Genomic DNA, 23442 nt, shown 5'->3' with positions numbered 1-23442 from the left:
TATGCTCTCTGACATACTCTGGGGCATGTTAGAAAAAAACTGTCGATTCCACGTCGACATTTTAATAGACACAGAGTGTGTGTTTGTAAATTGTGCCATGTTCCCCATGATCTGCCAAGTGTCCATTTTATTTCAATAAACAATGAAGAATGTTTGAAAGAAAAAAGAAACATCCACAAAATAACACTTTATAGAGAAATGGTTTATAACCATCTGAAATGCACAAGGACAAATTTAAGCTCATCAGCAGCCCAAAATATTATGTGAGAAATCAATAGCTTTTGGGTCAAGGGGGAATACCGTCACTATAATTCAAAAGTAATCTCTTGACCAGATTGGAATAAGAAAAGATGTTACTGCTATATTAAATATACTGTTAAATGTTTTTCTAATTTAAAAAAGCATTCTTTAAATTATTAACAGTAACTCTAAGATGATTATAGGAGTAACTGTTATACATGCATAACTTATTTAGTTACCCTTGTTTTGTAATTGGATTACTGTAACAGCAATATGTTGAACTGTAATCATTATGTTCAACTTTGATGAAAAAAGAGTGATGCATTACTTGTATAATCTGTTACCTGCTAAAACAATGAACTTCATCACACCCATAGTCATCCATATACTGCATCAAATTAGTGTATGTGCACACCAGAACTAAAACAGTATTTAATGTATTACGTTGTTTACACTAAATACATTCTGATACATATTATGTTTAAGTAAAATGTATTCAATTTTACCGTTTAAACCTGTACTGCTCCGATGTGTTAATAGAACTGCGAGTTTTCGGATGCACACGGGTCCATGGCGGGAACGAATTGACATGCTCCACACATGCGGGTGTTTAGAACGTCAGTGAAGTAAAAAAAAAAAAAAAAAAAAAAAAACGATTCTGGAACACTGATGGAAATTGTGGAAATTGTGGAAATAAGTCGTCTCGTGTCAGGGCATTCATGTTGACAAAAAATATTTTTTGTCAATGAAATATCGGGACCCCCCCCAAGTTCAAAGTTTTCTCTCTTATGGGGGGTCCCGAACCCCCCCAGCCCCCCCTCAATTCAAACACTGTCTATTTTTGAAAGCATTCTAACTTTACTGCATTTTTTCACACCTGCCTAAAACTTTTGCACAGTACATACACTCACCTAAAGGATTATTAGGAACACCATACTAATACTGTGTTTGACCCCCTTTCGCCTTCAGAACTGCCTTAATTCTACGTGGCATTGATTCAACAAGGTGCTGAAAGCATTCTTTAGAAATGTTGGTCCATATTGATAGGATAGCATCTTGCAGTTGATGGAGATTTCTGAGATGCACATCCAGGGCACGAAGCGCCCGTTCCACCACATCCCAAAGATGCTCTATTGGGTTGAGATCTGGTGACTGTGGGGGCCAGTTTAGTACAGTGAACTCATTGTCATGGTCAAGAAACCAATTTGAAATGATTCGACCTTTGTGACATGGTGCATTATCCTGCTGGAAGTAGCCATCAGAGGATGGGTACATGGTGGTCATAAAGGGATGGACATGGTCAGAAACAATGCTCAGGTAGGCCGTGGCTTTTAAACGATGCCCAATTGGCACTAAGGGGCCTAAAGTGTGCCAAGAAAACATCCCCCACACCATTACACCACCACCACCAGCCTGCACAGTGGTAACAAGGCATGATGGATCCATGTTCTCATTCTGTTTATGCCAAATTCTGACTCTACCATCTGAATGTCTCAACAGAAATCGAGACTCATCAGACCAGGCAACATTTTTCCAGTCTTCAACTGTCCAATTTTGGTGAGCTTGTGCAAATTGTAGCCTCTTTTTCCTATTTGTAGTGGAGATGAGTGGTACCCGGTGGGGTCTTCTGCTGTTGTAGCCCATCCGCCTCAAGGTTGTACGTGTTGTGGCTTCACAAATGCTTTGCTGCATACCTCGGTTGTAACGAGTGCTTGTTTCAGTCAAAGTTGCTCTTCTATCAGCTTGAATCAGTCGGCCCATTCTCCTCTGACCTCTAGCATCAACAAGGGATTTTCGCCCACAGGACTGCCGCATACTGCATGTTTTTCCCTTTTCACACCATTCTTTGTAAACCCTAGAAATGGTTGTGCGTGAAAATCCCAGTAACTGAGCAGATTGTGAAATACTCAGACCGGCCCATCTGGCACCAACAACCATGCCACGCTCAAAATTGCTTAAATCACCTTTCTTTCCCATTCAGACATTCAGTTTGGAGTTCAGGAGATTGTCTTGACCAGGACCACACCCCTAAATGCATTGAAGCAACTGCCATGTGATTGGTTGGTTAGATAATTGCATTAATGAGAAATTGAACAGGTGTTCCTAATAATCCTTTAGGTGAGTGTGTATATATATATATATATATATATATATATATATATATATATATATAAATATAAATAACTGACAGGTGTTTCTTGAGCTTCATCTCCTCCCTGGGTGAGACACATTTAACATTTTAACCCCAGACATAATAATTCACTTGAAGACATATACAAATTAATTAGCAGCTGTCACAGTACTCTCTGAAAATGCAGTTTCGCCCACAGTGATATCTACATCCTTTGAGAAAAACAGGCAGCCCACACAAATATAATGAACAGGCCATGCCAATTCTTTTAGAGATCTTAAACACTTTAAAATCGCTGTAGAGCACAGGCAGACATAAGCATATAATCATATTAATTGACTATTTATGTTTGCTCCAATAATTTCTGACTGCAGTTCAATGACAGGGTGAGTCTAGTTGTCTCACATTTCAGCCTTTACTCTCCAATGCCTCTGTGTGTGGACTCTGAATACTTTTATATTTGTATGCACCCGATTCAAATTTAAAGGCTATTAAGCCTGTGTGTGTGAGGCATTTGATTTTTTTAAGTGTTAGAATTACTCAGTGGCTATTGGAAAGATTCAACCCCCTTGCACTTTTGCAAATGTTTTCGTGTTACAACCTGAATATCTGATGCATATAAATGGGATATTTTCCTTTTTGATTTACACAACCTACAAAGACTAACAATTTCAATGTGGGTACAGTGTGTGTGTGTGTGGGGGGGGGGGGGGGAGGGGCATTGAATATCTCTTTAAGTGGATGATTAAGAAATGAACGGTATAAGGCAGGGGTAGTCAATTATTTTTTGTCAGGGTCCAAATTTCTTGGTCAAGGTATAGTCAAGGTCCAGACTCCAGAGGGGGGAAAAAATCACACCTCCTAATGCCCCTTTCCAACACACACACACACACACACACAATTCTGCTTATAGTTAGTACATTTATTTGACAAAGTACAAAAATAAAATGTTTAAATAAATGTAAATATAAGTATTCAAATGCTCAGACCACTTTTAATTGTTTTAATTTGTTAAGGATTATTGTAGGTATACAGATAAACTTATTAGAAACTTCCAAGCATTTTGTGTCTTATTAGATTCAAGTGTTTACTATTTCCATTTGTCCCACTGTCCACTGTACAAAATGCAAAATGAGGGCAAAGAGTATTGAGGAATTTAGGGCAGGGGGTTTGGGGGTCCTCATCCAGAAGATTTTGAAAACTGGAGACCTGAAATGCATGATTTTGAGTAATTTTGAAATCAAAAAACTAAGTTAAAAATCTCCATGAAATCAGGCAGATTTTGACTGTAACAATTCATTGCTTCACAACCACATATCACCTGCGAAAAATCCCATATCAACTGACATTATGCAGGCAAACTAGACGCCGTTTCTGGTGCTTGTCAATCACAGATCTATTTTGGTGGAGCTCTGTAATTGAAATGGGTGAGCATGCACAATTTTCAATTTGTGCTCTGCTAGAAATATCCGTCTTCATTGGAAATCAGCTGTTTCCACCACTGGTGTAGGAGTTTCTAGGTGAATACAAGTTATGGCACCATGCCCACCCCCCTCCCCGGTCATGTGTATCCACTTTTAATGCAGGTTGAAATATGTCCACACGACAAACGATCCACGATCCACAGTTTATTTACAGAAATCGGGAAAACAAACCAAATACCTGTTGCTGTTTTCTTCTTACTGGTACAAAGTGACGCTGTTGCCCAGTCCAGAATGTGTATAGAGATGCCCAAAACCAGGAATCTGCGAGCAATCAACTAACTGATTAACTAATGGGAACACAAGCTCTATATAGGACATTCTATATTAATACGTAACATCCTATCGACTAATAACCAGGAAGGGTTGCTACTAGCTTCCACACACTAACAAGCACTGAGTGCAACAAACCTCCATAACAATACCTTAAAAAAAAAAAAAAAAAAAAAAAACAATCATGATAATAAGTTAATTAAAATAATTATTGCGGTCCATTCAAAAGCGTCTGGTGGTCCGGATTTGCCCCACGGTCTGCCTATTGACTACTCCTGGTATAAGGTACCACCCAGAATCTACATAGAGCAGGCGGTCCACCCAAACTGAGCAGTCGGGTAAGAGGTGTATTGGTTGGAGAAGAGGCCTATGACAACTCTGAAAGATCTTCAGTGACTTATGGTTGAGATTGGAGAAAATGTCCATGTGTCATCAATATCTATACTGGCCTGTATACACTCACCTAAAGGATTATTAGGAACACCTGTTCAATTTCTCATTAATGCAATTATCTAACCAACCAATCACATGGCAGTTGCTTCAATGCATTTAGGGGTGTGGTCCTGGTCAAGACAATCTCCTGAACTCCAAACTGAATGTCTGAATGGGAAAGAAAGGTGATTTAAGCAATTTTGAGCGTGGCATGGTTGTTGGTGCCAGACGGGCCGGTCTGAGTATTTCACAATCTGCTCAGTTACTGGGATTTTCACGCACAACCATTTCTAGGGTTTACAAAGAATGGTGTGAAAAGGGAAAAACATCCAGTATGCGGCAGTCCTGTGGGCGAAAATGCCTTGTTGATGTTAGAGGTCAGAGGAGAATGGGCCGACTGATTCAAGCTGATAGAAGAGAAACTTTGACTGAAATAACCACTCGTTACAACCAAGGTATGCAGCAAAGCATTTGTGAAGCCACAACACGTACAACCTTGAGGCGGATGGGCTACAACAGCAGAAGACCCCACCGGGTACCACTCATCTCCACTACAAATAGGAAAAAGAGGCTACAATTTGCACAAGCTCACCAAAATTGGACAGTTGAAGACTGGAAAAATGTTGCCTGGTCTGATGAGTCTCGATTTCTGTTGAGACATTCAGATGGTAGAGTAAACAGAATGAGAACATGGATCCATCATGCCTTGTTACCACTGTGCAGGCTGGTGGTGGTGGTGTAATGGTGTGGGGGATGTTTTCTTGGCACACTTTAGGCCCCTTAGTGCCAATTGGGCATCGTTTAAATGCCACGGCCTACCTGAGCATTGTTTCTGACCATGTCCATCCCTTTATGACCACCATGTACCCATCCTCTGATGGCTACTTCCAGCAGGATAATGCACCATGTCACAAAGGTCGAATCATTTCAAATTGGTTTCTTGAACATGACAATGAGTTCACTGTACTAAACTGGCCCCCAAAGTCACCAGATCTCAACCCAATAGAGCATCTTTGGGATGTGGTGGAACGGGAGCTTCGTGCCCTGGATGTGCATCCCACAAATCTCCATCAACTGCAAGATGCTATCCTATCAATATGGGCCAACATTTCTAAAGAATGCTTTCAGCACCTTGTTGAATCAATGCCACGTAGAATTAAGGCAGTTCTGAAGGCGAAAGGGGGTCAAACACAGTATTAGTATGGTGTTCCTAATAATCCTTTAGGTGAGTGTAGAAGAGTGGCATTTCTGAAAAAAGCCTATGTAAAAAAGTCCATTTTGTACCCATGCACAAACCTAGTAGAGACTTACCCAAAATACTCATAGCCATAAATGCTACCAAAGGTGGCTCTGCCAAGTATTTACACTGGGGGTTGAATATTTCTCTAATTTCAGATTCAGATAATAAATCTTGCCTCATCAAAGTGCTGAGTAGGCTGTGTAAATCAATGTAAATGCATTAACATTTCAGGTTGTAAAAACACAATATGAAAAAGTACAAGAGGGGTCAATACTTCATATAGCAACTGTGCAGTAGAATTGTCCCCATAGTATATAAGTACAAATATGTATTTATTTTTTAAACAAATAATATGAGAGCTTATAGATAACACAACCCATTTGCTGTTGTTTTTTTCATTGAAATAACACTAAATCCATAGGAATGTCCAAGATGTTCAGAAACCCTGGGTTTAATGTAATTACAAATGTCTCTCTGCTACAACAGATGTATAAAGTCAACATTTCAGATACATTTCCTTCAGAAAAACATTGACTTGGTTTGCCAAAAAAATTGACTCATTAAAGGATTCTTTAATACTACATTTTGTTTCATTTTATTTGTCATACCATAATCTGGCATTCTATCGTTGTAGAAAAAAGTGAGGTAAACATGTTTATTGAATACTGCCCTCAGAATGACAACTGTTCTTGTCTTTTCACTTCTTATCGCCAAGACAGAGATCTAGCAAAGGTAAACCGAAGTCACAGTGAATGCTAAGGAAAGCTATTAATCATGAAATTGAAGTAATTTAACCAGCCATGCTTTGTGCAGCTGTTTGGATATTATTCCTTGCCTTGAGGCCACCATGAAACTCATACTAGGCACATTACATTGTTGCATGACTAAGTGAACAAGGCACACTTGCGGTTTAAGCAAGTGTTATTTAGCTACAATGTTAACGAGATAATAGATTCTTATTACTATGAACTGTGAAGATTGTTCAGACTAACCAAATAAAACATAACCATATAATACGACACTGCTCTGGTTTTCTTGATTTTATCAGTAAGCTCTTTGGGCTGCATCAGGAAAGTGTGGTTTCCTGATTTTGTTGATTTTATTATTATTAGGTGTATTACATGTTGTTGTTGCTGTAAAGTAAGAATGTTTTCAAAAATAGACATGTTAATAGATTATATTTATCAATTAACTAAATGCAAAGTGAGTGAACAGAAGACAAATCTATATCAAATCCATATTTGGTATGACCACCCTTTGCCTTCAAAACAGCATCAGTTCTTCTAGGTACACTTGCACAAAATCAGGGATTTTATAGGCATATAGTCAGGTACATGATTAAACAATTATACCAAACATGTGCTAATGATCATCAATTCAATATGTAGGCTGAAACACAATCATTGACTGAAACAAACAGCTGTGTAGGAGGAATAAAACTGGGGGAGGAAAAGCCAAACTCAGCTAACCAATTGAGGTTGCTGAAGACAGTTTACTGTCAAAAGTCATACACCATGGCAAGACTGAGCACAGCAACAAGACACAAGGTAGCAGACAGGGGTTTACAGCAAAAAGAAACAGGCAACGTTGGGGACCGTCAACGCAGTGGTCGGCCAAGGAAACTTACTGCAGCAGATGAAAGACACATCATGCTTACTTCCCTTCGCAACAGCAGCTCAGAATTGGCAGAAAACAGTGGGACCCTGGTACTCCCATCTACTGTCTGGAGAAGTCTGGTCAGAAGTGGCATTCATGAAAGACTTGCGTACAAAAAGCCATACCTCCGACGTGGCAACAAGGCCCAGTGACACAACTATGCATGAAAACACAGGAACTGGGGTGCAGAAAAAAATGGCAGCAGGTTCTCTGGACTGATGAGTCAAAATTTGAAATATTTGGCTGTAGCAGAAGGCAGTTTGTTCGCCGAAGGGCTGGAGAGCGGTACATGAATGAGTGTCGGCAGGCAACAGTGAAGCATGGTGGAGGTTCCTTGCAAGTTTGGGGCTGCATTTCTGCCAATAGAGTTGGGGATTTGGGCACAATGAATGGTCACCTCAATGCTGAGAAGTACAGGCAGATACAGTGAGGGAAAAAAAATATTTGATCCCATGCTGATTTTGTACGTTTGCCCACTTACAAAGAAATGATCAGTCTATAATTTTAATGGTAGGTGTATTTTAACAGTGAGAGACAGAATAACAACAAAAAAAATCCAGAAAAATGCATTTCAAAAAAGTTATAAATTGATTTGCATGTTAATGAGGGAAATAAGTATTTGATCCCCTATCAATCAGCAAGATTTCTGGCTCCCAGGTGTCTTTTATACAGGTAACGAGCTGAGATTAGGACCACTCTCTTAAAGGGAGTGCTCCTAATCTCAGCTCGTTACCTGTATAAAAGACACCTGTCCACAGAAGCAATCAATCAATCAGATTCCAAACTCTCCACCATGGCCAAGACCAAAGAGCTGTCCAAGGATGTCAGGGACAAGATTGTAGACCTACACAAGGCTGGAATGGGCTACAAGACCATCGCCAAGCAGCTTGGTGAGAAGGTGACAACAGTTGGTGCGATTATTCGCAAATGGAAGAAACTGATGCTGCCTATGACCCCAAGAACACCATCCCCACCGTCAAACATGGAGGTGGAAACATTATGCTTTGGGGGTGTTTTTCTGCTAAGGGGACAGGACAACTGCACCGCATCAAAGGGACGATGGACGGGGCCATGTACCGTCAAATCTTGGGTGAGAACCTCCTTCCCTCAGCCAGGGCATTGAAAATGGGTCATGGATGGGTATTCCAGCATGACAATGACCCAAAACATACAGCCAAGGCAACAAAGGAGTGGCTCAAGAAGAAGCACATTAAGGTCCTGGAGTGGCCTAGTCAGTCTCCAGACCTTAATCCCATAGAAAATCTGTAGAGGGAGCTGAAGGTTCAAGGTTGCCAAACGTCAGCCTCGAAACCTTAATGACTTGAAGAGGATCTGCAAAGAGGAGTGGGACAAAATCCCTCCTGAGATGTGTGCAAACCTGGTGGCCAACTACAAGAAACGTCTGACCTCTGTGATTGCCAACAAGGGTTTTGAAATCCAAGTACTAAGTTGAAGGGTCAAATACTTATTTCCCTCATTAACATGCAAATCAATTTATAACTTTTTTGAAATGCGTTTTTCTGGATTTTTTTGTTGTTATTCTGTCTCTCACTGTTAAAATACACCTACCATTAAAATTATAGACTGATCATTTCTATGTCAGTGGGCAAACGTACAAAATCAGCAGGGGATCAAATACTTTTTTCCTTCACTGTACTTATCCATCATGCAATACCATCAGGGGGGCATCTGATTGGCCCCAAATTTATTCTGCAACATGACAACGACCCCAAACACACAGTGAAAGTCATTAAGACCTATCTTCAGCATAAAGAAGTCCTGGAAGTGATGGTATGGCCCCCACATCGAGTCTGTCTGGGATTACATGAAGAGAGAGAAGCAACTGAGGCTGCCTAAATCCACAGAAGAACTGTGGTTAGTTCTCCAAGATGTTTGGGCTAACCTACCTGCCGAGTTCCTTCAAAACTGTGTGCAAGTGTACTTAGAAGAATTGATGTTGTTTTGAAGGCAAAGGGTGGTCTCCCCAAATATGGATTTGATGTAGATTCTTCTTCTTTCCACTCACTTTGCACTTAGTTCATTGATAAATATAATCTATGAACATGTCCATTTTTGAAAGCATTCTTACTTTACAGCATTGTTTCACAACTGCCTAAAACATTTGCACAGCACTGTACGTTAGATATCACAATAAGAAATTCAGCCACAGACAGAGAGAGAGAAAAATGTTTTCCCAATATTTAAATGTTGACAAAGCAATCACATATGTACCCCAGATCCAAACAGTACACTCATTCAGATACAAAGACAAGCAGAAGTTTAATTCCTACCTGTCCAAGGTCCAGAGTAATTGTGACATAATGATAATCCATGCCATTCTGGATGCTCGGACTTTGCCACCATCTGTTTGTACCATCAATGGCATATGTGATAGGATGCTGCTCTATATATTCATAGAATAAATAGAAAGGGTTATCAGACCTTGTATAAAAGAAAAGCACATGAATAATGAGCATGCAAAGTAAATGCAATTCAGACAAGAACAACACATTTGTGATTTCCTTGAGCAACTCTCATCTAGGAAAGGAGAATATCTACACATTAGCTTCAATATAACTATTATTAATGTATTGTCCAGTATTGTCCAAGTGGATAGCTGCAGCCTGATCTCTGTGCCAGGAGTCTCAGAGAGTTCACCGCAAGGTGGAGTTCTGATTTTACTAGGGTTATGTGATGTTCTTTTCACACCGTGTCTTACTACCATTCAATGACATGGTCCTCAGCAAATTGCACAGCTGCCTGGAGGGAAATCAGCAGGTGGGAACAGAGCCATTCAGACATAACCTTTGGCATGGCACCAGTGAACTGGTCACAATTCCATTATATCTTCCTTCATCCTCTTCTCAAGTAGCCAGTGCCTACAGGCATCAAAGTAGCTCTTTGGAAAAAGTATGTGGAGGCGAACTAGAGATAATGGAATTTGTTTTGCTGCCCCTCTTCAGTCATCCAGACTCAGTTGATAATCTCCATTCACAGGGCTCACTGTAAATAAAGAGGTCTAGCTGCTAATTGAGCTTCACCTGTCAAAACTGGTGTGTTGTACTGACCACTCATCAGTAAGCCAACTACATGCCTTAGCTTTGTGTTCCAATTGTCAGAAATGCCTCTATATAATACTCTTTTAATAACTATGACTTCTTAATTGCTATCAGCCAATTTGACTGAAGTGGGGCAAATACAAATTCTGTTCCCTGAAACTCCCAACAGCTACTGGGAACACATCACAGAACTGATGGCAATGGAACAGTTAACTGATGTCATGCAAATGGCCACAGCTGAATGGCTCCTCTGTCAACAGCTGACTTCCCTCCAGGCAGCTGCGGGAAGATACAGGGTGAAAAGAGCTTTGTGGAAGCATAGTGAAACCTGGACCCTGTGTCACAACATTCAGGGCCGATCACGAATCTAGTCTTTCCTTTCATGTCGCACACATATTACTATGCCAAAGGAAAGACTGAATGGACTGAAATACATCCAAAAACACAAAGTCATAACTGTTCTGCATGAATTTCAGAGCAATTTTTATGCAAGAGGATATTGCATTTAATTTCACAAAGTGGTTAACAACTCTGATAATATAATCACATCTAATCATAACTATTTAATAACCTTAACAGGATCCTTTATAACCTTCACCTACGGCCATTGTTGATTGTCAGCTCATGTGTGCTAATTTGTACTGTGGGTTGTCATCAGTGGTGTCAATATTATCTCACTGATGACCCCCCAAACTTCATGAATATAAATGGAAAACATGTATTTTATTACTGAAACTTGACCATCTTGATTAAGTAGTAGTTCAGAATCACAAGACACAGGAGTATAACTGAGCTGTTTGACTTAATTTAAATGTTTTATCCCAATGAACAACATTTGGTTATAGCCCAGTTAAGCATCTGTTAGCAGGAATACTAATGCATGTTAAGTATGTTATACAATGATTGTAACAGTTAAATGAAGGAAAGTGATACTTATTCACTTTCACTGTTCATTTAAAACATTGTCAAGCTGCTGGTTAAACAGTTTTTTGTAGTCGAGTATAAACAGCAATCTCCAAAACATAGATTCCAATTAAACAGGAAAAATCCAACATCTGTTTCTCATAAGGGGGCCTAAAATATCCTGGTGTCCCAAATGGAGAGCCTTGACAGAAAAGCAATTCTATTGAAAATATATTCTATTACACTTGGATTCTATTTATTTATAAAACCTCAGATGAATGCTCCATGCATTGTGTACAAGAGTTCCATTGCGGACAATCAACTGTAGTTTTCCTATTTCAAAAAACCTGGTGTTTATTTCGCACAGCGGTATATATTTGTGTGAATTTGATATCAATTTTATATCAATGCAATATTTTCATGTAAAGAGTAGTATCAAACAAAGCAAGATTTGAAAAATACCTTATTGAATATAAATCATATATTTATATATTGAGGTACAGTGCTGGGTGGGACATAAAATCCTTGGGGGATGAATCAGCAGTGGGAAGCACCTGACTCACAGCACTCCCCTGATTGAGGAATTTGGACTGAAGACTTGGAGAGACGGAGTGAGAGACAAATGATAACACTGGTAATTTGTGATTTGGACTATTTGCTTGCTAGTCTATTTATTAGTGTTTGTGTAGAGTGGGACCTTGAAAGAGTTTAGAATTTAGAATCAGGAATTTGTTTGATTTTTGTTCTAAACATAATAAAATTCACATTTATTTGCACCCCTGCATCTATGTATCTGTTTCCCTAGATCCCAACTACTTACTGAGTCCAGCACTATGGTCATTTTTGCATACAGAAAGATGGGAGGGAGTGAAGTACATTCTAAACTGTTTATTGTAATCCCCAAACACATTTAACATTGTTAACATTGCCCTCATGCTAGCAAACCTTAACCTATTCTAACTGCCCCCTGTTACCTAGCAACTACACAACCCTTTTCCTAACTAACCTTATTGTCGTAAGAAATGCTGAAAACCCATAAAAACTGCATACGACACAGAACATTCCCCCACAGCACCACAACATGTGTGTGCGTGTGTGTGCGTGTGTGTGTTAGAGAGAGTGAGAAGCCATTATATTAAACATATCTTGTTAGGGTCACCATTCTTTCAGAAAGACTTACCTGTAAAGGAGTACAGAAAATACATAATGGGTTTTTCGGAATTACGTAAACAACTTAATATTATTATCCTCTTAGCCGATAGTTAGTAATGGGTGATTGTAAAAGAGTTCATGATGTATGTGTAGCGACCAGCCGTGCCAGTATGGCAATCCTTTGATAGTATTACTAGAATTGATAAGGTGAAGTGGAACTTTCTCTTTTTCTTGAAGTAGTCTTTGCTCTTTATCTCTCTCTCTTTTAACTCTTTAAACAATTAGGCATGTAATAAAATCAATAAGGACACCACCTGTTATTATAATTTATTTCTTAGCAGACGCCCTTTCTCAGGTTGTTATCTTCAGACTAACAACTTAAGTAAATAGGATAAGCCTGCCATATGTCAGGGAATCTCCCAGACTCAACCCCTGCTGGGCCAGTGCCTGCCTTCAGCAACTTCAAACAAAATCAATAACTTAAATTTGAGGTCTGGAGTATATTAATCAGAGTATTAAAACCCACAAGGAGGGGTGTGATAAGAGACCACAAAGGTAGTGTGTGATCAGCCGATAGCTAGACGATGGTCTGTCTCCAACAGAGGATCCACCAATGAGGAACCCACAGCCACTGTTCACTGACTGGAACCAACTTATCAAGATCTGGAGAAACAGTGCTTAACAACTGGTGCACAGCTTCAAAACTTTGCTCTGCTGGTGATTAAAATGCTTTTGAATGTACCTTCATGTGGGAAACACTGATCAAGATGTGACACAAGCCTACAACTCGTGCTGCTAGAAACTCTACCAAACCAGATCCAGCCAGCAGCTCAGACTTCCGCTAATATTGAGAATTCTCCCAATATTCCACAAACGACTTCAAGGAACTTTAATAAGCAATGCATCTTCAAGCTAGCTTTCTCACTTGATCAGTGGGATACTATCTTGCCTTGAATAAATGCACTGAATTGCATAATCCCTGACAAATATCTGCATATTCAATATCTATTACTTATGAATTTGAGAAATATCAAAACTTACTTAATTGCTAACTATTTCATAACCAGGTTCCACCCATAGGTTGAATGTGATCTGTATTTTTCTTTTTGCTTACTGTCAAGAGATATTCACCTTTCTACCATTAGCGGTTTGAAATCATCCAAATTCAATATTGACTAATGATGGATTGTATTAGACATAGTCTTTGCATAATGTAATAGTCATTCATTCTAATTGATAAGCTCCCTAGCATCACAGTTGGTCAGCAGTATGAACATCTCTCCCAAACCGATGTTAGAGACTGATAACAAGCATATATCTAACTGTTGTACGTGTTTGAAGTAGAGTTTCTATTTCTTCTAGACTCAGACGCACTGTGCATACCAGCAGGTTAGCATTTGTTTGTCTGTCTGTTGCAGGTATGCTTTTGTTTATCTGTCTGTTTAATTGTCGGTCTTGATTTCAGAATGTGGGGACTGTATCATAATGAGATGAGAGATGGTCTTTTAAAAAGGGGAGGGAGTTTTTAAGATGTTTTGTACCCATTTATCTGTGATCTGTCCTGTATACAGTCCATGAACACTAGGACATCTTTGATTTTACTTACAAAATAAATTCAAGTAAATTAATTAGTTTGGATTTTATTAATACTTTATAGCCTGGATGGTCACTTGGATATTTTGGGCAGTGACAGTATGTATCACTTTCCTTCATATTAAAAAAAATCTATAATGTGTTTTTTTATTTTTTTATTTGTTTTTTATCATGAATCTGTCCCCACCAATTAGAAGACATGTTTGTCACCTTAATTTACATATGCACCTTATCAAGGACATCATTTTGCCATTTCTTAAAGATTATGAACTTCATACTTTCACTATGTTAATGGGAATTGATTGAAACAGCTAGTGAGATAAAATTTCCTTCTTCAAATTATCTTTGCCAAAATGCCAACACATTTGTAACAGTTATCCCCTGATGACTTCTATCTGACAGCTCAGATGTACAATTATTTCCAAAGGATCCACATTTTTCATATCTACTTAATATGTTTGGCTTTTAAAAAGCAAAAGTCGAACAGAAAAAACAAAAACAAAAAAAACAATAATACAATACCCGATTGAAGGAAATGATCAAATTTCTGTCTTTGTATATTTTATGTTCGATCTTAAGAAAATATGCATTAATAGTACCTAGAAACTGAAAACTGTCAACATTTTTATGTCTTAGGAATGCATCTGGTTTTGAAGGATATCTCAATGAGAAAACAGTATAAAAGAATGATAATAGGATACCTGAGGAAATGGATGCTAGGTTAGCTTTTCAAAATAAAATATAGAATAGATTATAGAATCCATCTGGGAATTATCATGTTTTACTTAGTATCAGTATGACTCATAGAAAAGTAATCACAGATATTAAGTAGGGTTCGCTTGGATTAGAAGGTACAGGTATTAAATGAATCATCTTTGGTTTTGTCCAAAAGAAAATTCTCATCTAAGCTGAATTCAAGATCACCTTCTACATTTGTGCAGATCCAAGGGCAAACTGTTAATAAAAGGCATAGCATAGCTTTACTAAATAGAGGATGACAATTTCCAATTGGAAAAGGCCTCCAACTCAGTGTCCAACCACAAGGAGGCAGATACTCATCTGGCAAGGCATGCCAAGAACATGTGTATGGTTCATCAAGATGGAATCATAATTGTCATTAATGTTCTCACACAACCCTAACAGCTCAGAGTTGGTATATCCACTAGCAGTATCAGTTGATGTATGCATGTACCCAAAGATTAATTAAGGACATAATGACTTCATAGGAAGCAACTTTACAGACACAGATGTATATGGTTTTGTGTGAGACAGATTACTGCTATGGCTCTGAGGAATTAGAGAGTGACTTTGACTAATATGTGATACTTTGCAAGCTGATTAAAAATTAAGATTCTACATTCCCATGTGTATGTGCTAGATATGATATTTACATAGGATTATTTACTTATACAGTACTTATGGTAACCTTAGTTGGCAACCTATGTACTGATTATTTCATTTTTTAATCAATAAGCGGTTTACATTGTGTTAAATATCTCCATTACAATCATTTGCCCATCAGAACTATCGGAGAGCAAGCAATTTGTTTGAATTAGATTAAAATGTGTAGTATTATCAGTGGAAGCTTTTTGAGTCCTTCATCTGATATGTGAGCCAGGCTGTCAGGGCTGTAAGTATGATTCTGCAGAAGATGCATGTCAATTTTATTAATTTGCCCCTTGCTGCTACAAACGTTGTGATGGTAAGTCAAATTAATAATAGGTAATTCCAACATTAGGAACAAAAAATGGCCTCAGCTCTTGGTTAATTCAGAGTAGCATCTCCATTAGTAAAAGTAATTAAACTCTCTGATATTTCAGTTTCTCAGGGATCTTCTGAGATTTCAAAAATATAAACTGTTTAAATGCATACTGATATCACTGGATAAGGTGTCTGACCTCAATCAGAGTATCTGTAATCTTTTTGACCCCAGGTTATCCAAACCCATATATATTGTAAATTTGATTTGAAATTTCTCATTGGTATGTGACTGATCAAGTTAAAGAAAAAGCCAGATAAGTTTGGAAAGTTTGGATATCTTATAATATAACTTACAATTCTAGGGTCAAAAATGTACAGCTTCTTACTAATTCTGGTCTTTTTAATTTGTGCTTTTAATATTAATATAAAATATATTGAAGTTTCTCACATGCACTAGAGCTATTGAGACCTTGGGCTTCACCTCATTGTGTGCCTAGAGCTACGTTTCTTTGTTCTCATGTAAAATATTGCATAATAATAATAATAAATGTGCTTCATGTGGCTACTCATCTTCATTTCTAGTGGATTTGCATATCACCATGTGAGGAATCCTGGTTTGTCAGAATTACACAAACCTGTTATATTGAGAAAAGCATTACAAATGCTCTATATTACATATTCTTGTATTGCTGTAAATATGAGATCCTACATTAACAGTTCTCTGGCACCTATTTGCCTTGAAGAAAAGGAATTAAGCTTCAGGCCTCAGAGGTCATGACATTACTGAAACCAGTAGATTTTTGTTTTCTCACTGAGATCCCTTCATTGACAGTACTTAATTAGAAGTCTTCAAGACACAAATGCAAATTGGACTATCAGTAAACACTTTCTGAAAGTTATATGACAGTTTACAATACATCTTTTTGGAATCAGTTTGACTTTAGAAAATGGGGAATACATTATGTTTTGCCTTTCAAACCTATATCAGTTCATTGTTAGCCATACATTTCTATCCAAAACAGTAAGCTTTTAAGATGAACTTATTTCAGATTATATTTATCTATCTAGTTACATCCCAAAAGCCATAGCTTGTCATTTCCGATCCATACCATGTATTAATGGAATTATAGGAAGTAGGTTATAAGGTTATGGATCACCCATAAATCTCACTGCTATAAAACAAGGCCTTTTGGCTTTTCATAGCCATTTAGCTTCTCATTATGATAATAAACTGTGGGTTTCTACAGACATTTTCCATGTAGTTCAGTGATACGACTGGTTTCAATCCCTTTTTTAAAAAATATCACTACCAAGTGTTGATTTAAGCCATTTACTGTGATCATTACATATTCTGTGTGTCTCTTTCTGTCATGGCCACATTTGTGTCTGTCTGTCTGTATCTGTTTATCTGTCTCCTTTCAAAAATGGAAATTTGCACAGTGATACATTTTATAGGAAATAAAAGGATACATACCATATGGCTCATTACTGGCTAAGTTACACGTACGACATTGTGGATTTCTCACTGGCTGCCCAGGTACATGTTCAACCAACTTGCAGTACATTTCAGGACCTCTTTGACCACAGGTGGCATTGGTGGTGATGTTAGCCATTGATGCTAGATTCAGCACTGCAGGGAATAGGCCTAAGATGCAAAATGAAAAGAACAATAGACAGCATTAATACCAGTTTATCTGTATCTAGGAAAAATGTTATATCTATTTATATATTTTTGCAGACCTATATCAACACATTTAATTCTAATCTAGGTTGATCAAAAGGTTGAATCTCATCAGCTGATCAAATTGCATCTGACCCATCACGTTATAGAAGAGTAAATATATGAAGCTGAACTGTCTGTTTTCACAACAGTGCTTTCATTTAAATAGGTGTCTACTGAAGACCTTGGATCAGCAGCAGTGCAGGGTTGGCTTGGTAATGTGCAGCAGCCTACTTTATATACTGAGAGATTCCAAGGGTCCTTTTCAGTATTTTTCATTGAGAGATTAATTTAAATTATATGGTACATTTTAAATTGTTAATTTCATAGAGCGGTGAAGGGAAAATAAATAGACCAGGCTAATACATCTTGTATTAGTAATCACTATGGAAACAAGCCTGAGGTAAAGTAAATAGTGATTTATATTGGTGAAAAAAAACATGATATAATATTTTGAAAACAATTGCTTATTTTACAACCTACACAATACCATTCAAGTGCAAATACACATTTTCATTGATGTTGCAAGGTTAAGATTTGAATTTTATGAAAACAAATGACATGTATATAAAGAACTCAATGGGTTTACCAGATGGTGTATATGACCTTTACCTTTGTTTTTGAAAGCAAGACGTCTCATAAACATGATAATTGTGTTTTTCAAATTGTATGAAATACATTATTTACAAGCCCCTTATAATAGCATAAAACAGAAATGTCTAAATTCTATTTTATGAAGCATGTTATAAACTAACAATGAGTGTCCTTGTTGCTAATTCATAAAACAAAACAGAAAAACACTGACAACTCTGATAGATGTCTGATAAAGTCCCAAGTTATAGTTGTGTGTGGGAATAGTGAGGCAGAATCAAAGAATTACAGTACTGCTTTAAAATGATTTCCAGCTGTTCTTCACAGGCTATAAAGCAACAGTCCAGATGTTGAAGGCAAATGAACCATGAAGAACATCTGAAAAACATCATGCTAAGAAAATAAAGTTTTATAGAAGAGCTTGAAGCCCAAACTGCAAAAGTTTCATTGTAAAGAAAGGATTTTAAGTCTGATATGATATATCAGAGGGCAATTACCATTAAATTATGTAAAAATGCTCTGATACAGAGATTAAATATATTGCCATAAGAGAAGGTCAAATATAGTTTTGTCTGTGCTTTATTATTCTTTCATTTTGGTTTGTGTTTTGTTTTGATTTGGTTTTGTGTTTTGATGTTCCAATGTATGGCAGGGACTATACAATTCAAGCTTCATTCAAAAAGAGCCAACATAAAGGAGCTATTAAAAAACAAACTGCAGGTTAGGAAAGGATCTGTCCACTTTTACTACTGCTTGCAGTACTGGATCTCAAATCTGATGAAGATGCGAGTGACAGAAAATCACTCAGTTCTAAAAGCTAATAGTCACAAGGGAAATTCACTGACAGCATGTCAGTTTTTAATATTGAAGATTGTGCCCTGAAAATCTCCCTAACATATTAGACATTATAAGGGACAGCAATTTCTGTCTGATATGGGTGTCAAGATTTTCTGTCATAGCAAGAGCAGAGAGGATGTACATCACTATGAAGAAACACACTTCTTTTTATAATTAAACACTGTAACTATAAAAACACAATGGTCTTATAACATTTATCTTATTTCAAAAACACTACAAAAATGTTTACAAAAAATATGTTCTTGAAATATACATGCATCTGCATTCCACATATCTTTAAATGGGAGGAGCTCAATTTCCATTATAAATAGTTCTGTTTTATAGAAACTTCATGTTTTTTTCTTTGAGATAAAATAGTAAGATTATATATAGTATGAAGCATACATTTCTATTCTATAAAACATATTTTATGTTCCTATGTTGTACTGTTGATTTTGTCTCCAGATATTTTTTTTTTTAAGTTGTATATCCGAGGAGAACACATGGTGTGCAACAATAACATAACATCCTTGTTAAAAGATGGTACTGTAAAAAACATGGAATAAACACATTTCAACTTCTTTCTGTTTACAGTTAGGGTCATTAACAGGTTAATTGCTAAAAAATATTAATTATAATAATAATTGGCGCCCCAGGCCGCCCAGATCCTATCTGCCTAGAGCCGTGTTTCTCAACTGGTGGGTCCCAACTCGAAAGTGGGCTTCGGCTCCGTCAAAAAGTCCAACTTTGATTTTTATTTTCACAAGTTTACCGAACTTCCGATGGTGCACTTCTATTTTGAAAGGTGCGTAGGCTCGCACCCCTGACCTGTGAACACATTCTAGAACACAAATGTCAACATGTCAATCAAAACTTCAGTGCCATCTTCAGGATGATCACAGTAAAGAACACAACACAAACTTAGCAGTGACACACAGTAACTAGGCTAATGTTGTCACAGCAGTTCACCGAGTTAAGGTAGCGCTCCTCGGTCAACATGGCCTCGAAACGTAAATACGTATAAATATATTAAATATGGGTTTTCGCACATTGAAGACAGATGAGATGGACAGAAACCTCTGTGTGTTTTGTGTAGCGAAACACTGGCTAACAAAACATGAAGCCATCAAAGCTAAAGCGCCATTTAGACACAAAACACTTGGCCTATCCAGAGAAACCAGTTGAGGATTTTCAACGAAAACTCCAGGAGCTAAGGGCATCACAAAAATGCCTAACATCTTCATGTTCAAAGCAAGAGCAGGCTCCGTGCATCTTACCATGTAGCTCACCGTATTGCAAAATGCAAGAAAGCCCACACTATTGCAGAAGACCTTATCTTACCTACCGCCATTGACATGGCCAGAGAGGTGCTGGATCAATCTGCTGCGGATAAATTGAAGACGATTCCACTATCCAATGATATCATATGCAGGAGGATTCAAGAAATGTCCGATGACATAAAACAACAGACCACCGCTCGCATCAACGCAAACCAATACTATCAATTGGATGAATCCACTGATGTTGTGAACCATGCCATTTTACTGGTTTATGTGAGGCATGTGTGGGAAGAAGACTTTCAGGAGCAGTACAGGTGCTGTATCATGTGGAGGTGCGCTGGCTTTCCAGGGGCAAAGTCCTCTCACGTTTATATGAACTGAGAACAGAAATCGCAGCCTTCCTCTCCCAATGCAACTCACCTCTTACCAATGGTTAACGATGATGCGTGGCTCGCACAAGCTGCCTATCTCGTTCATGTGTTTGAGCAGCTGAACACATTAAATGTGTCTATGCAAGGGAAGGGACACAATATTTTTGCACAGACTGAAAAAAATCAAGACTTTCAAAAAGAAAATGGCAAGTCATGTTTCCAAAGAGAGATTTGATATGTTCCCCAATACTTATCATTAGGTTACACACCTGGACAGCACAGTTAGAAATGCACTGAAGAAAAGTATAACGGCGCACCTCACAAAACTGCAGCAACGTTTCAACGATTACTTCCCAAGAGCAGCACAGGGATGACGGCTGGATACGTGATCCCTTTGGAATCGAAATGGAAAGCATCATGTGGCCAAGCAGTGAAGAGAGCGCTAGTAGAGCTCTTATGTGATCGGATGCTGAAAAAGACATTTACTAAGGTAAGCCTCTCTCAGTTCTGGTGTAGTGTGATGGCTGAATATCCCTCCATCGCAACTCATGCTATCAAAATCATGGCTTCTCAGCTCTGGTCCAGCTGAAGACAAAATATAGGAACAGAATGGATATTGAACATGAGTTTCTTTGTCTACCATCACCCCAGACTTTGAGACAAAAAGCATCCCCAGCTTTCCCATTAGTTCTAAGCAGTGCATTACAACTTGCATGTGAACAGCAGCATTATTAAGCTCAGCCGACGCATATTGATATATATTTTTCAAAAAAACTTATTAAAAAAGCATATGCCTAAGCATGTCCATCTTGTAATTTAAGATAGGCCTATTCTCTAGTCTAGATTAGAAAAAGCAGTGTTTTGGAGGACCATGATTTAGTCTCATGTGTTTCATTGGCTTTTTATTTCATTGTTTCTTTAGCTCTTGTGCACTTTCATTTATTTCTTGTTTTTATCAGTGCATGACTTGCACTGCGATTAACTATTCATTTTGTGAAGAAGCCCTTGTTGCTGTTTTTTGTTTGTTTCATGTTTTGAAAAGTGCATATAGACATTGTGGATTACTGCACGGATTGGTTTGTGAAATAAAGTATAATGGTTTGGAAATTATTTTTGGGTCATGACTTAATGACCAAGGACAGATGTGGGTCCTGAGGTTAGACCAGATGAGAACCACTGGCCTAGAGGGACTCCTCTAGTGGTGTAACATTGGCTATAGCCTGGATCTGTCTCCTACTAGGACTAGGAATTGAGTCTTTTCTTCTGCTCTCTTGCCCTTCATGCCTGAGAGCTTGAGAGTTACATCTCCACTGCTGGACAGTGTGTTTATTGGCCTCGGCATTGCAAAGCACTCCCCACAGCCTGGCGCACGAAGGACAACAGGGAAGCATACCACGGTGTGTTTTTTGTGGTGCATCTCGGAGCTAGTGTATACGGTGGTACAAAACTCCTCCCACTAACCACACCTGACGTAGAGGTGAGGTGTCTCGATGGCTGGAGTGCCACAAACAACTGGTGCCACCAGAGATGCATCATGAAGAGGAAGCATATGATGTGCAGGACTGTTACTCATTGGCCTTCCTTGTTGGTGAGGCAGGAGGAGAGGTTGGGTTAGAGAGAGGAAACAGTGGAGAGAGAGAGAGAACAAAAAGAACTGAACAAAAGGAACACCCTGGTAATGAACTCTGGCTTTTGAACTTAACTTTGGCTATGGGTTGCATACTCTGGCTTGGATGCTGTTTGTCTTGTTTGTGTTTTATTAGTTACATGTGTAGGTTAAATCTGTAACCATTTTTCATTTAGGCTCAACAAGGAGCTAGGTTTTGTTTGCCATTGCTGTATGTCTCTTTGTTTTGCTTACTGTAAATAAACTGCACTTCCTTCACCTTACTCCCCTGGCTTTGAGTCACTGTGTCCACAATACTGGAGAAGATCAGGCATGAGCGAGCAACGGTGCTGCAAACACCCAAGTTTCTATAGGAGCTACTGGATGAGGGCAAGTTCCCATCCATACACAAGGTCTATTTAGCATCCATATTTGCAAAGATGGTGAGTTGCCTGGGGCTCATGTCCTGGCCTCCCATTTTCTGAAGGTAATGCACAGTCTTCAGCTCCTTTGCTTTTTTTCTCTTCCAACATGCTTTGCCCCTGCTCCTGGCCTTGTTTTGGGAGGTATACAGTCCCTGTTGGTTCCTGGTTGGTTCTATGTTCATTCAATTATTATTATATTGGATGCTGTCCATTTCCAGATAAGCCTGGCCTTTACCTCCTTTGCCACCCATATGGGTGAAGGGCAAGTATCTGTGTTTCCTGTCCCCTCTCAACCAGGGTTGCATTCACAACCAATCATTTAATGGTATATCTCATTTAGAGAAATCGCAATGCTGTAAGTACAGTACAGTGTTGTGCATTTGTGCATGCATTTTAATCATATGAGTAACCACATGAAAGTTAGACCACTGGTAAGACCAATCTAATGTTTTCAACACACTGATATGAATTTCCACTGCAAGAAATTACCACAGCAAAATTACTAATATTATGCTATTTTCTTCCTCCCAAAATGTCAGAAAATACATGTTTCTGCACTATTTTACTTATACACATAAGAAATATGGGCATACCTTAAAATGTCACTGAAATGTTGCCATAAACTATTGATTATTAAAAAAGTTGAACCATCTAAATGTAAGTAAAAAAGGTACAATTTCTACTGGATTTTCAAAAACATCTCAGACTTATCCCAACACATATAATGTGTTCTGTCACACAATTACAATAG

General features: G+C 38.2%; 1 protein-coding gene across 1 annotated transcript in view; it reads right to left on the bottom strand.

Moving 5' to 3' along the window:
- Positions 1 to 23442, bottom strand: part of lama2 (laminin, alpha 2) — a 208555-nt gene that overhangs the window by 133115 nt on the left and 51998 nt on the right. Inside the window, exons 2-3 of the mRNA XM_066699351.1 lie at positions 17336 to 17506; positions 9745 to 9857 (exon numbers count right to left, since the gene is read on the bottom strand). Coding sequence (XP_066555448.1) covers positions 9745 to 9857; positions 17336 to 17506 — 284 coding nt within the window. The remainder of the gene's footprint in view (positions 1 to 9744; positions 9858 to 17335; positions 17507 to 23442) is intronic.

This window comes from Amia ocellicauda, chromosome 1 (assembly GCF_036373705.1).
Source record: "Amia ocellicauda isolate fAmiCal2 chromosome 1, fAmiCal2.hap1, whole genome shotgun sequence".
NCBI lineage: Eukaryota > Metazoa > Chordata > Actinopteri > Amiiformes > Amiidae > Amia > Amia ocellicauda.
Note: the sequence above shows the minus strand (reverse complement) of the source record. Positions and strands in the feature narration are given on the sequence as shown.